Raw genomic sequence first — 16,539 nt, 5'->3', positions numbered from 1 at the left:
TTCTAACATTCTCCCATCTATACTGCTACCCACCCCAGTGTTCCCCAATCAGGCTGCCCCTGCCAAAACTGGTACCACTCCAAAGTGACTCCTGCCCTGAGAAGTTGGGGAGACAACACCATACATCAACCCACCCACAGTTTCTACAGCCAGGCCCCTTAGCTGACTGCACACATAGCAAGCCCCTGCCCTTCAGTGCACTTGCAGCGGTGGCAGAGGCTAACTGTAGACAACTAGGCTGAGTGCGAGCCCCAACAACCACCAGCTGCAGCTGGGCCTCTCAACAGTGTAGGGAGCAAATTCTGCCCAGTATCCCAACAACAGCCAGCTGGGCTGAAGGTCAACTCCACCCACCAGCAAGCCCAAAGCAACTGGCTGAGCCACAAGAGGAAGGCACATGCAGCTCACACAGGGACCACCAATGAAGTACCTGGTTCTGGTTACCAGGGGAGACTGTGCTACAGGGTAACACATGACTTCTACACAAGGCTACCACTTTCAAGACCACGATACAGCTAACCTAACTAATACAGAGAAACAAAGAGAGTTAAACAAAATGAGAAAGCAGAGGAATACAACCCAAATGAAAGAACAAGACAAGAAAAAGAGCCAAGTAAAAATGGAGATCAACAATATTTCTCATAGAGTTCTAAGTAACGGTCATAATGATACAGTCATAAAGATACTTTAGAGAAGAGTGAATGAACTCAGTGAAAACGTCAACAAAGAGATACAAAATAATTTAAAAAGTGTTGAAGAACACAATAACTGAAATGAAAAAAATATACTAGAATGAATCAACAGCAGATTAGAAACCACAGAAGAATGGATCAGTGATCTGGAAGACAGGGTAATGGAAAGTAACCAAGCTGAACAGGAAAAAAAAAAAAAAAAGGAACAAAAAGAAAAACAAAAATAATAGGTTAAAAGAACTCTGCAACATCATCAATAGTTAACAACATTCATATGATAGGGATCCCTGAAAAAGGAGAGAGAAGGGGCTGGAAAATTTATTTGAAGAATCAGTAGATGAATATTCCCCTTATCTGAGAAAGCAAGCATACATATAGGTCTAGGAAGCACAGACAACCCTTAACAAGATGAATCTAAGGAGATCCACACACCAAGATCCATAACTAAAATGGCAAAAGTAATAATAGAGAATTTTTTAAAAAGTAAGAGTAACAGCACCTGGATTGCTCAGTCAGTTAACTGTCTGACTACTGGTTTTGGCTCAGGTCACAATCTCATGAGTCATGAAATCAAGTCCTGGGTCAGGCTCTGTACTCAGTGGAGAGTCTGCTTGAATATTCTCTCCCTCTCCCCCTCTCCTCAACTCACACATTCTCTCTCTCAAATACATCTTAAAAAATAAATAAATAAAAGCAGCAAGAGGAAATACCTATATACAAGGGAAATACTTCAAGACTATGAGCTGATTTTTCAGTAGAAACTTTGCAAGCCAGAAGAAAGTGGCATAGTATGTACAAAGTACTGACAGGGAAAAAACTACAACCAACAATATCCTACCTGACAAGGTTATCATTTGGAACTGAAGGAGAGAGAGATTCCTAGACAAAAGTTAAAGGAGTTTATCACCACTAACCCAGCCTTATAAGAAATGTTAAAGGAAATTAGTTAAATGGAAAGAATGGGCATAACTAGAAGAAAATAATAAAAGGTATCTAATTACACAAATAAAAACAAACATATAGTAAACATAGTAGATTAATTACTTAAAAAACACAAGGAGGTTAAAACACAAAAAAGTAGTAAAATCAGTTATATCTATAAAAATCAGTCAAGAGATAAACAATTAAAAAGATGTAAAATGTGACATCATATATGTAAAATGTGGAGGGAGGAAGTAGAAATTTAATGCTTTCAGAATGTACCTGAACTTGAGCAACCATCAATTTAATATAGCCTGCTATACATGTTGGATGTTATATATGAATACAATGGCAACCACAAATCAAACACCTACACTAGATACACAAAAAATAAAGACAAAAGAATCTAAGCATAACACTAAAGAAAGCCATAAAACCATAAGGAAAGAGAACAAGGAAGAACAGAGAGCTACAAAAGCAACCAGAAAACAATGAACAAAATAATATGTAATAAGTACATACTTATCAGTAATTACTTTAAATTTTCAAAGACTAAATACAAAAACATAGGGTGATGTGGATAAAAAAACAAGACCAATCTATATGCTGCTTACAAGTGACTCGCCTCAGACCTAAAGACCCATACCGACTATAAGCGAAGGGACAGAAAAAAATATTCCACGCAAATGGAAGTGAAAATAAAACCTGGAGTAGAAATATAAACATCAAATAAAACAGACTTTAAAAGAAAGACTGTAGCAAGAGACAAAGATCATTACAAAATGATAAAAGGGTCAATCCAAAAGGAGAATAGAACAATTTAAGTATCTATGCACCCAACATAGGAGCACTTAAATATATAAAGCAAAAATTAACAGACATTAAGGGAGATATTCACAGTAATACATTAGTAATAAGGAATTTTAATACCCCACTTATATCAGCGGATAGACAGATAATCCAAACAGAAAATCAATAAGGAAACAATGGCTTTGAACAACACATTAGACCAGATGGACCTAACAGATATATATAGAACATTCCACAAACAGAACACACATTCTTTTCACATGCCTATGGAACATTTTATCAGACAGATCACATGTAAGGCTACAAAGCAAGTCTCAATAAATTTAAGATTGAAGTCATATCAAGCATCTTTTTAAATCTCAACAGTAAGAAACTAGAAATCAATTATAAGGAAAAAAAATGAGAAAAAATCCCCACAAACACATGGAGGCTAAAAAAAAAAGCCATTAAACAACCAATAGGTGAACAAAGAAATCAAAGAAGAACTAAAAAAAAATAAATGGAGACAAATGAAAATGAAAATATGAAACAGTCCAAAATCTTTGGCACACAGAAAAAAGCAGTTCGAAGAGAGAAGTACATATTGATACCTACCTCAAAAAACAAGAAAAATCACAAATGATTAAACCTTACCAAAAACAAATAAAACAATGAAACCAAGAGCTGCTTGTTTCAAAGATAAAACTGACTAACATTTAGACAAACTTACCCAAAACAAGAAACAAACAAAAAAAGGAACTCAAATAAATAAAATCAGAAATGAAGGAGGAGAAATAACAACCCACCTCACAGAAATACAAAGCATGAGAAACTATTAATAATAATTACATGCTCACAAACTGGACAACCTAGAAGAAACAGATAAATTTCCAGAAACATGTAATCTTCTAAAATTGAATCAGGAGGAAATAGAGTACTTGAACAGACTGCTTACTAGTATTGAAAATGAACAGGTAATCAAAAACTCCCAACAAAAAAAAGCCCAGGACTAGATGGCTTCACAGGTGAATTCTATCAAACATGTAAAGAAGACTTAATATTGACCCTTCTCAAACTATTCCAAGAAACTTAGAAGAGGAGGGAAACTTCCAAATTCATTCTACAAAGCCAGCATTACCCTGATATCAAACCAAGACCCACACACACGCACGCAGGTACGCAAACAAAACCACAGGCCAATATCCCTGATGAACACAGATGCCAATTTCATCAACAAAAGTATTATCAAACCACATCTAACAATGCATTAAAAGGATCATTCACCACAATCACCACAATCAAGTGGGATTTACTTCAGGGATGCATGAGCGGTTCAGTATTCACAAATCAATGATACCTTGCAATAACAAGAGAAAAGAAAAAACCATCTGATCATCTCAATAGATGCAGAAAAAGCATTCGACAAAATACAGCATCCATTCATGATAAAAACTCCCAACAAAGTGGGTTTAGAGAAACATACCTCAGTATAATAAAGGCCATATATGAAAAACCAACAGCTAATACCATATTCAGTGATGAAAAACTGAAAGCGTTTCCTCTAAGATCAGGAACAAGACAAAAATGTCCACTTTTACAACTTTCATTCAGCATAGTACTGGAAGTCCTAGCTGTAGCAATCAAACATAATAAAGAAAGAAAAGGCATCCAAATTGGTAAGAAAGAAGTAAAACTATCACTATTGTAGATGACATGATACTATATATAGAAAAAAAACGAAAGACTCCACCACAAACTATTAGAATAAATGAATTCAGTAAGCTTGCTGGATACAAAGTTAATATACAGAAATGTTATGTTTCTATATACTAATAATAAAGGAGCAGAAAGAGAAATTTTTTAAAAATCCCACTTACAACTGTACCAAAAAGAATACAATGCCTAGGAATAAAGTAAACAAGGAGGTGAAAGACCTACTACACTCTAAAAACTATAAAACATTGATGAACTGAAAATGACACAAAAAATGCTTGTGGATTAGAAACATCACTATCGTTAAAATGTCCATATTGCCCAAAGGAATCTACCAATTCAATGTAATGTCAAAATACCAATAGCATTTTTCACAGAACAAATAATCCTAAAATTTTTATGGAACCACAAAAGACCTTGAATAGCCAAAGCAATCGTGAGAAAGAACAAAGCTGAAGGTATCACAGTCCCAGATTTCAAGATAAACGAAAAAGTTGCAGTATTCAAGGTGCCTGGGTGGCTCAGTCAGTTAAGCGTCCAACTCTTGATTTCAACTCAGGTCATGATCTCAGGGTCCTAGGATTGAGTCCCACATCAGGTCCCCCACTCAGCAGGGAGTCTGGTTATTTCCCTTTCCCTCTACCCTTTCCCCCACTTGCACATACTCTCTCTCTAAAATAAATAAATAAAAAATTTTTAAAAAGCAGTAGAAACCAAAACAGTATGGTGCCGGCACAAAACAAACACATAGATCTACAGAACACAATAGAGAGCCTACCCACACTTCTATGTCAATTAATCTATGTCAAAGGAAGCTAGAAGACACAATGGGGAAAAGACAGTCTCTTCAATAAATGGTGCTGGGAAAACTCGACAGCTATATGCAATTTAATGAAACTGGATCAGTTTCTTACACCATATACAAAAATAAACTCAGACTGGATTAAAGATCTAAATGTGAGACCCAAAACCACAAAACACCTAGAAGAAAATACTGGCAGGAACAGCCTTAGCAACAGATTTATTGATATGTCCTCAGGCAAGGGAAACAAAAGCAATAATAAACTACTGGGACTGTACCAAAATAAAAAGCTTTTACACAGCAAAGGAGACCATTAATAAAACAAAAAAAGGCAACCCAGTGAATGGGAGAAGTATTTGCAAATGATATATCCAATAAAGGGGCTAATACCCAGAATACATAAAGAATTTATACAATCAACATAAAAGAAAATACCCAAACAATTTAATTAAGAAATGGACTGAGGACCTGAATAGACATTTTTCCAAAGAGATACAAATGGCCAACAGACACATGAAGAGATGCTCAAATCACTAATCATCAGGGAGAAGCAAATCAAAACCACAATGAGGTATCACCTCACACTAGTCAGAATGGCTAGTATCCAAAAGACAAGAAATAGTAAGCATTGGTCAGGATGTGGAAGCCCTATGGGCTGTTGATGGGAATGCAAATTGATGGCAGCCACTGCAGAAAACAGAATGGATGTTACTTAGAAAATGAAAAATAGAAATATCCTATAATCCAGTAATTTCACTACTGGGTACTTATCTAGAGAAAATGCAAACATGAATTCACAAAGATATATGCACCCCTGTATTTACTGCAGCATTATTTACTATAGCCAAAAGAGGGAACCAACCAAAGCATCTACTGATAGAATGAATGGATAAAGATGCAGTAAACATACACAATAGATACTACTCAGCCATAAAAAAGAATGAAATCTTGTCATCTGCAACAACACGGATGGACCAAAAGGGTATTATGCTAAGTGAAATAAGTCAAACAGAAAAAGACAAATGCCACATGATTTCACTTAGACGTATAATCTATAAAACAAAGCAAGTAACAACAACAACAAAAAAAACCAGACTCTTATATATGGAGAACAAACCGGTGGCTACTGGCAAGGATGTGGTTGGGGGGGATAGGCAAAATAGGTGAAGGGGATTAAGAGTTATAAACTTCCAGTTGTAAAATAAATAAGTCACGGAGATGAAAAGTACAGCATAGGAAATATAGTCTATAATATTAATAACATATGATGGTGTTACAGATGGCGACTATACTTGTGGTGAGCAGATGTATAATATTGTCAGATCACTATGTTGTACACCAGAAACAAATATAACAAAGTATGGCACCTATACTTCAGTAAGAGAAAACAAAGACAAAGGTTAATTTGTAAATGTGAAAAAAAAAATTCTTCTTACAAAGAAACTCTAGACCCAGATGGTTTTGCAGGGAGTTTACTAAACACAAAAAAAGATCACCCCATGGTCATTAAAGAGGGCACGTGATGTAATGAGCGCTGGGTGTTATATATAAGACTGATGAGTCACTGAACTCTACCTCTGAAACTAATAATACACTGTATGTTAATTAACTAATTTAAAGAAATTTTTAAAAAAAACATTACCCCAGTTACAACTCTTTTTTTTTTTTTTTAAAGATTTTATTTATTTATTTGTCAGAGAGAGAGAGGAAGAGAGCGAGCACAGGCAGACAGAATGGCAGGCAGAGGCAGAGGGAGAAGCAGGCTCCCTGCTGAGCAAGGAGCCCGATGTGGGACTCGATCCCAGGACACTGAAATCCTGACCTGAGCCGGAAGGCAGCTGCTTAACCAACTGAGCCACCCAGGCGTCCCCCACAGTTACAACTCTTAAAACACTCTTTTCCTTAAAAGAAAAAGAGGAACAGCCCCAATCCATCCTACAAGGATGAGCCTGATACCAAACCCAAAGACATATGAGAAAGAATAGTTATAGGCTCATTCCATTCATGGATATACATTCAAAATTCTAAATAAAATATTATTTAGCAAATCAAATGCAAAAACGTTATAAAAGTTATTATAAACAACCACCAACCTGGGTTTTATTCTAGTTATATGAGGATAGTTTAATATTAAAAAATCCATAAATGTAACCCACCACTCTAACAGATTAATAGAAAAAAAACATGATTGCTCAATACAAATGGAAATCATTTTATAAAACTCAATACCAAATTCAAATTAATTTAATCATTCTGATAAAGAGTATCTAATAAAAAAAATCAGAGGAAGCATCATTTTAAAAGAGGAAATGTTACATGTGTAATCTTTAAAATTAGGAATGAGACAAAGATGCTCATTACCCATCACCCCTCTTCAACACTGCTGTGGAGGTCCTGGTCAGTGGGGGTGTGTGTATGTGCACAGCAAGCATGTGCACGCACACACACACACACACACACACACACAAGAAATATAACTATCATTAACAGATTATGACTGCTTACATGGAAAGCACAAAAATAAGCACAAATTATTAGAAATGACACTTTTTTTTCTTGCAAATGAAGCTAGAAATGATGGAATTTAACAAGGTGGCTGACTATAAGATTTATATATTGAGTGTTGTATTTCAATATACTAGCAGAAAACAAATAGAATGGCTAATTATACAGATAAACTTTTGTAACAGTATCAGAGAATATGAAGTATCTTGAAATCAAACAAAAAGCATGAAGAATCTTTACAAATATATAAAAACTATTTAGGGGATGCTAAATAGTTTTTAGCTCAGTGGCTAAAACTGAGTGGGTGGGTGGCTCAGTGGGGTAAAGCCTCTGCCTTCAGTTCAGGTCATGATCCCAGGGTCCTGGGATCAAGCCCCGTATTGGACTCTCCGCTCAGTAGGGAGCCTGCTTCCTCCTCTCTGTCTTGCCTCTCTGCCTACTTGTGATCTCTGTCAAATAAATAAATAAAATCTTAAAAAAAAAAAAAACTATTTAGGAGGTAATAGGAAGATTTAATAGGAATAACTTAATAGGAAGATTTAATAAAGATGTAAATTCTCGGGGCGCCTGGGTGGCTCAGTGGGTTAAGCCTCTGCCTTCAGCTCGGGTCATGATCCCAGGGTCCTGGGATCGAGCCCCGCATCGGGCTCTCTGCTCAGTGGGGAGCCTGCTTCCTCCTCTCTACCTCTCTGCCTACTTGTGATCTCTGCTTGTCAAATTAAATAAATAAAATCTTTAAAAAAAAAAAAAGATGTAAATTCTCTCCAAACTAACTTATATCTTCAACTGAATTTCAATCCTACAGAAAATTTCTTCTAGGTAACTTATAATCACCTTTAAAAAAAGATGATTATAACCTATATATGAAAGAATAAAGGACCAACTAACAGCAAGAACACTTCTGGCTTATGGAGGGCAAATCTGTCTTACCAGATATCAAGATTTATTATGCTGTAATAATAAACACAGTGAGGTGTGGGCCCAAGGACAGACAAACAAACAAGTGGAATAGAAAAGAACCATGATAGGGAGCCACACTTGTAGGAAACTTTGGTATCTAATAGGGCATGATGTTAGAATAATGGTGAAAGTAGGAAGAATTTAAAAAACAAAAAAACCAGGAGCTATGAAGTTAAAAAATTTTTTTTCCATTTGTCACTTGTCTTTGTTTATGATTATACAACAGAAAGTGGATGCTAAAAAGTCATGACTGCTTTGCTGCTGAGTTGTAATTTCAGAATAAATAAAAACTTTTCCAATTCAACAAGTACTAAGCATAGAAACTTATTTCAGTTTATAATTTGCTAAATGATTCTCTTGGAAATAAAGGAGTCTACCATAGAAATGCTAAAGCAGCTGTTCTGATCATAGGAATCCATAAACCTTCTAAAAAGTATGTAAAGGGTGCCTGGGTGGCTCAGCTGGTTGAGCATCTGCCTTCGACTCAGATCATGATCCCAAGGTCCTGGGATTGAGCCCCACATCGGGCTCCCTGCTTGGCGGGGAGTCTGCTTCTCTCTCTCCCTCTACTATTCCCCCCGCTTGTGCTCTCGCTCTGTCAAATAAATAAAATCTTACAAAAATACAAATAAAAGTACAAAAAGAATGTTCTGAGTGCATATACATAATCAGTATTTTTATGTGGGGAGGCTCCAGAGTTTGCATTATCTTCCTAAAGGACCATAAAGATTCCACACACACGCACGCACACACAAATAAATAAAAACCACTATATTTAAGTAAACAAATATTTAGGTATAACAAATTATCACCAGTAGATACTTGAGAAGAGAAAAAAGTTTCAGCTAAAAGGAAGAAAGCGGATATTCACATTTTATGTGCCAATTAAACTTTAAAAATATATCTTTAAATTCTTAAATAATTATAGATTCATAGGAAGTTGTAAACATAATACAGAGTGGTCCTGAAAACATTCATCCAGTTTTCTCCAGTGGTAACATCCTTCATGATTATGATACATCAATCACAGGAAATCAACATGGATACAACCTATAGACCTTACTCAGATTTTTTACCTTATTTAGTTTTTATACACAATCATTTGTTTTTTTATACAGTCATTTGTTTGTATATATGTAATTCTATGCAAGTTTATCACATACCTAATACTGCCACTATATTCAAGATACACAACTACTTTATAACCATAACTCCCTCATACTACCACTTTATAGTCTCACACCAACCACTAATCTGTTCTAGTTTTTAAGAAAAATATATTTTTAAGTATTCTTAATATTTATGTAAACTCCCTAAGTGCATGTACATATGTGTATATTATATGTAATATATGTGTGTAGATATATACATACACACATCCATATAAATATATGTACACATATATACGTGCATATATACGATCTTAAATGCACAGATAATTTCTATTAGAAAATACTTTAAATCCTTAATAGGGATTTGCTTCAAATAACAGAACTGAAGGCATCAAGGGAAAAGTAAAAGTCTTTTAATTCCTCTTTTTAACCTTCTATACATTTTTAATTGTATACAATCAACACATTTTACTTTTATAATTTTTTTTTGTAGAAAGATAATGCTTTTAAACATCCTTTGTGTAAGCTTGATTTTCAGTGGCCAGATTTGAGAAACCACAAGTTCACAGTAATGCCCTTTAGACACTTGTAGAGAATATCTAGCAACCTAGGGATGAAAGCAGGGAAAGGAAATTGTGAATAAACTGACAGGAAATCAAATTTGTAATATGCTCTGCTAGATCCGAGATTTTATTCTGTAAGTTTGGTGGACCTCTTTCCACAAAGAAGTTGTAGGTACACATAGTAAAATACTTCTCTGTTAGCAGCAGTGGCAATGAGATGCAACTTCAACAAACCACTGCTAAGAATATGTAATATATGGGTAAGACCACAACTCAAGGACCAGAATAACCAGTCTTCTGATTCTCATTAAGCCATATACTAGATATGTGACCTGAGTAAGCTATTTTCTTCAAGCCTCAATTTCCCCATTTGTAAAATGAGCCTATGACAATATTCACCATCATGTACCATTACAAGGGTCAGCCAGTTTTACCAATGGGGAATACCTACCAGAACCACTTGTCCGTGTAATGGAAGTTATAAGCCTTATTATCTTTAACGATAATGGATAAATAGATTATTAAAGCAATGCAGTGAAAATACCCAAATTGGAAGTTTGTAGGTATGGAATCTCTTTCCTTAGCTATTTCAAATTCAGCAAGTCATTTCTACTTATTGAAGTTCAATTTATTTACTTATAAATAAAACTTGCCCTGCTTTCTTATGATCAAATAAAGAACTATGTGTGAAATTACTAGAATATTCAAAGCATTATAAAACTACAATGTATATAAAAGCCAAAGTACTAGAACTAGGAATGGAAGAAATGTTCTGTGAATTTAAAAGACAGGCACAGGGGTGTGCGTGGTGGCTCAGTCATTAAGCATCTGCCTTCAACTCAGGTCATGGATCCAGATTCCTAGGATCAAGCCCCACATCAAGTTCCCTGCTCAAGGAAAAGCCTGCTTCTCCCTCTCCCACTCCCCCCCGCTTGTGTTCCCTCTCTTGCTGTCTCTGTCAAATAAATAAATAAAATCTTTAAGAAATAAAAAAAAAGGGGTGCCTGGGTGGCTCAGTCAGTTAAGCAGCTGCCTTTGCCTCAGGTCATGATCCCAGGGTCCTGTGATGGAGCCCCATATTGCACTCCCTGCTCGGTGGGGAGTCTGCTTCTCCCTCGCCCTCTGCCTGCTGCTCTACATACTTGTACTCTCTCTCTCTGTCAAATAAATAAAATCTTTTAAAAAATAAATAAATAAATAATAATTTAAAAATTTAAGAAAGAAAAAACTAACAGACACTTTAGAATTAGCTGAAACCATATTTGAATCCCTGGAAGTAAGAAGATGGGGCTGGAGTCAAATTAGCTTTGTTAGGGCACCACGGACATCTTCATTTGTAAAATGGTAATGGAAGTAGCACCAACATCCCAGAGTTGTGAGGATCAAATAGGATAATGCAGGTAAAGCTTTTACAACACTTCTTGACACATAGCTCCCATATTTTATTATTATTGTTGTTATTGTTATGCCTTAGTTTCTTTAGTTGTAAAATGTGGGGTAATACCTACTTAATAGAGTATACAAGAAAATAAGTAAAATATTAGTAGGGCATTCAAATAATACTTTCATGGAAGCTGACTATAACAACAAAATTAAGACACGTTGTCCTAATATCTCTAACCAAATAATCTGTCTTTTCCAGAACATCCTGTATTGTTGTATTATTTTTTAACTTTAATTTTTTTTTTAAAGATTATTTATTTATTTGTCATAGAGAGAGAAGCGAGAGCAAGCACAGGCAGACAGAATGGCAGGCAGAGGCAGAGGGAGAAGCAGGCTCCCCGCCAAGCAAGGAGCCCGATGTGGGACTCGATCCCAGGACGCTGGGATCATGACCTGAGCCGAAGGCAGCCGCTTAACCAACTGAGCCACCCAGGCGTCCCAACTTTAATTTTATTATTGTTTTATTACTCTTCTATTATTTTTCATATACAGTTAGATTTTCTTTCATTTTTCATCAAACTCATTTTTAACAAACTAACAATCACACTTCAGAAAATTTACTAGGTTGGGAGTAACATATTAAAAGAGACATTTCAAAAAACTGCATTTAGAAAATTTTAACAGTATTTTCAATAAACTTAATGTAAAATAGCTGAATTCCAAGTCAAGAAACAAGTTAATACTTCACAGCAAAATAAATACATTAGAACCTACAAATATTACTGGAAGTGTTCTTTCAGTTAATTATGGTTTAGTAAAGAAAAGAGAAAAATAAAAAATGTCCCACCCTACTGCTTCACTATCCTTTTTTCTCCATCTCCCTATCTTTGGATAAAATGGAATCATTAAAAGGACGAGTAACAGTTTTTTAAAACCAAGTTACTAATTGCTATCATCTACTTTCTGCTATTTAGTATTAACATTAATTTTTTAAATATTCCCCTATCCTCCTCTTTGGTGGCTTGTTTTTTTGTTTCTGTTTGTTTGGGTTTTTTAAATGTACTATGAGGAGCCCATAGAAAAAACAATGATTTCCTTGTTTTCCCTCACATAAAAAACTCGTATTAAGGAAAGCATTTTCAGATGGAGTGGCCATTATCATACTGCAATTCACTGGTCTAGATAACTCCTATAACATCAGTTCCAGTAAAATGACATTTATTTTACACACACCTGTATGACTGACTTTTAGTTCTTCTAATTACCCAAAAGTGAAGTCCAGTAAGAATTTTTTAGGATCTTCTACTCTGGACTCTGCAGGAAAACTTACTCTCTTAAATTCTATTCACACAGAAATTAGGTAAAGAGTCTACCATGCTGGGCCATGAGTAGAATGCAAAGCCATTTTCCCACAAACAAACCTCACATACAGGCAAGTTACTAATTTAACACTGGGACTAAGAGGTAATTTGTCTTCCCAAATAGGTTATCCTTATTAAGATTTAAACTGAAAGAATATGTCAAAACAATTCAGCTATGCCCTAGAAGATCTAAGAGGTAGCTCAACTACAAATGACATGTCACTTTCTTCAACAACAAATAACATGTCACTTTCTTTCAGGGACTTACTTATTTACTAAGCATTTTGGGCTAATGACCAAAGACCTGTCCAAAAAAAAGATTATAAAACAATTTTAAAATATTGGCATTAAGATGGAAAATGAGGCTTCTTTAAGTAAACCAAGGCCTGCGTCTAGTTAACTACCATGCAAGTGTACACTATTTAAAACCATTTCAAATAGGAAAATAGAATTGACTCAAGAAGACAAATGTCAGTACTCACTTTTTTATTTCTCGGAGCAACATTCGGATAAGGATGGTCTGAAGTGGTTCAACCATCAATTTTCTCCACATATCCAATGCTAGCTGCCAGGAAAAATAATCAAGGATGAATTACCTATCATTTGTTTTTAACATTTACTAAAATGTTGAAAGACTTTTTAAAGCAAAAAGACACATCAAGTATTTAAAACTAATATTTCAAAAGTCAAATGAAAATTGAATATACATAAAAAACGAATTTCTTTTTTTTTTAAACGAATTTCTAATTTAAACTGAAAATGAGTATCAAACTTGTACAAAGAACAGAATTAAGGTTTGAACTAAATGAATCTGAATTGAATTTAACTGAATTAACTGAAAATCTTAAAGAAATACTTGATTTGATTTTTATAAATCCTAATTTATTGATTGTTAAATGCCTGATATTATGGAAAAGTTGTATAAATGCTAAGACTAAGAGAAACAAAGGAATTATGTTAAAATAATTTGGCTGTTGGCTGATTTTTTTTTTTTTTTTTTTTGGTCAGGGATAGAGGGAGAGAGCGAGCGAGCACAGGCAGACAGAATGGCAGGCAGAGGCAGAGGGAGAAGCAGGCTCCCTGCCGAGCAAGGAGCCCAACGTGGGACTCGATCCCAGGACGCTGGGATCATGACCTGAGCCGAAGGCAGCTGCCTAACCAACTGAGCCACCCAGGCGTCCCATGTTGGCTGATTTTTAAAATTATAAAACCTCTCATACAAACATAAAGGGTTAAGTCAATTAAAAGAATAATAAAATACATTCCTGTACTCACAACCCAGTTTAAGAAACACAACTTCCCTATTACCAGTGCTCTGAATGTCCTCCTACCTTCCCCTCAGAGGTTACCACAACCTCGAATATTATGTAAAATCATTCCCTTGCCTATAATTCTACCAAATGTGTACATATCCCCACAATTTTTTAAAATTTTAGGTCCCATATAGTTAACACACAGCACTAATTTCAGGTGTACAACATTGTGATTCAACAATTCTAAATATTACTCAGTGCTCATCAAGATAAATGTACTTTTAATACTCTTAACCTATTTCACCCATCCCCTCACCCACTTCCCCTCTGGGGAGTGAATGAACATTAGTTCATTCCCTATAATTAAATCTGTTGTTTTTTTTTTTTGCTTTTGTTTTTTTCTCTGACTTATTTAACATGGCATTATATACTCTAGATCCATGTTGTTGCAAATGACAAGATTCATTTCTTCTATGGCTGAGTAATATCCCTTTGTAGATATAGACCACATCCTCTTTATTCATACATCTATCAATGGACACCTAAGCTACCTGCATAATTTATATTGTAAATTACGTAAATAATTTGGTACAATATACACAGGGGTGCATATGTTTTCACAAATTCATGTTTTCATTTTCTTTGAGTAAATACCCAGTAGTAGAATTACTGGATTATAGGATATTTCTATTTTTCATTTTTTGAGTAACATCCATTCTGTTTTCCATAGTAGTGGCCATCAATTTACATTCCCACCAACAGCCCATGAGGGTTCCCTTCCACATCCTCATCAAAACTTGCTATTTCTTGTCTTTTGGATACTAGCCATTCTGACTAGTGTGAGGTGATATCTCATTGTGGTTTTGACTTGCATTTCCCTGATTATTAGTGATTTGAGCATCTCTTCCATGTGTCTGTTGGTCATTTGTATCTCTTCTTTGGAAAAAGAAAAATGTCTATTCGGGTCCTCAGCTCATTTCTTAATCAAATCATTTGGGTTTTTTAATGTTGATTGTATAAATTCTTTACATATTCTGGATACTAACCCCTTATTTGATGCCATTTGCAAATATTTTCTCCCATTCACTGGGTTGCCTTGTTTTATTGATGGTCTCCATTGCTGAAGAAAGGCTTTTTAATGTTGGCGTAGTCCCAATAGTTTAATACTGCTTTTGCTTCCCTTGTCTGAGGAAATACATTCACAAATATGTTGCTAAGGATGATGTCCTAAAGAATACTACCTACATTTTCTTTTAGACATTTTATGGTTTCATGTCTCACTTTTAGATCTTTAACCCACTTTAAGTTGATTTTTGTGTATGATATAAGAAAGGGGTTGTTCCATTCATTTGCATGTAGTTGCGCAGTTTTCCCAACTCCATTTGCTGAATGGATTGTTCTGCATTGCATATTTTAGCCTCCTTTGTCATACATTAACTGACCATAAAAGCATGGGTTTGAATGCATGGTACTTTATCTTGTTCCACTGATCAATGTGTCTATTTCTGTGTTAGTAATATTCTGTTGTTTTTTTTTTTAAGATTTTATTTATTTATCAGAGAGAGAGAGGGGGAGAGAGCAAGCACAGGCAGACAGAATGGCAGGCAGAGGCAGAGGGAGAAGCACGCTCCCTGCTGAGCAAGGAGCCCGATGTGGGACTCGATCCCAGGACGCTGGGATCATGACCTGAGCCGAAGGCAGCTGCTTAACCAACTGAGCCACCCAGGCGTCCCAGTAATATTCTGTTTTGATTACTACAGCTTGTGAGGTAGTTTGACAACCAGGATTGTAATACCTTCAGTTTTGTTCTTCTTTCTCAAGACAGCTTAGGCTATTTCAGGTCTTCAGTGGTTCCATACAAAGTCAAGTTCTGTGAAAAATGCTATTTGTATTTTGATAGGGATTACCATGAATTTATAGATTGTTTTGGTATATCCTTGTGTTTTAACTGGCATCTTCTTGTTTAAGGCTGGGTATCTTTTCATACGTTTATTGTACATCTTAGTTTTTTTCTGTGAAATGCCAATTCATCTCTTTTGCCCATCATTCAGTCGTATTTATCTTGTTCTTAATAAAAACTAGGAGTTCTTCATCTATTATAGAAATTAAACCCTTGACAGTTTTATATATTGCAGACATAGTTTGTGACTTGACTTGAGTTCCTTTATAGTGTTATTTTGAGTAAAAATAAATTATATTTTAATGTCTCAAAGTTATCAATCTTTTCCTTTATTGTCTGTATTTTTCTTCTTTTAAGAACCTCCTTACCCTAATGTCAGGGATGTGTGTGCTCTTATATTGCCTTCCAAAAGTTTTTATGTTTTGCCTTTCATATTTAAACTCCAATATATTTTTCCCATAAAGAGTATAAATTATTCCTGTATCAAAAATTGATTGCTCCTCTGTTTCCAACATAATTGCATCTATACAGCCATTAGTCTGGTTTTAGCCCCTTTATTCTATTTCCCTGGGGTAACCTTATTCT

At 35.2% G+C, this 16,539-nt stretch overlaps 1 protein-coding gene across 3 annotated transcripts in view; it reads right to left on the bottom strand.

The window, feature by feature from the left end:
* The window catches only part of CUL2 (cullin 2), a 105,260-nt gene that overhangs the window by 38,881 nt on the left and 49,840 nt on the right, over positions 1–16,539 (bottom strand). For all 3 annotated transcript variants that reach the window (XM_044229229.1, XM_044229228.1, XM_044229230.1), the window contains exon 6: positions 13,284–13,366. In XM_044229229.1, coding sequence (XP_044085164.1) covers positions 13,284–13,366 — 83 coding nt within the window. The remainder of the gene's footprint in view (positions 1–13,283; positions 13,367–16,539) is intronic.

The sequence above is a fragment of the Neovison vison genome, chromosome 12, assembly GCF_020171115.1.
Source record: "Neovison vison isolate M4711 chromosome 12, ASM_NN_V1, whole genome shotgun sequence".
Taxonomy (NCBI): domain Eukaryota; kingdom Metazoa; phylum Chordata; class Mammalia; order Carnivora; family Mustelidae; genus Neogale; species Neogale vison.
The sequence above is the reverse complement of the archived record's forward strand: the minus strand, read 5'-3'. Positions and strand labels throughout refer to the sequence as shown.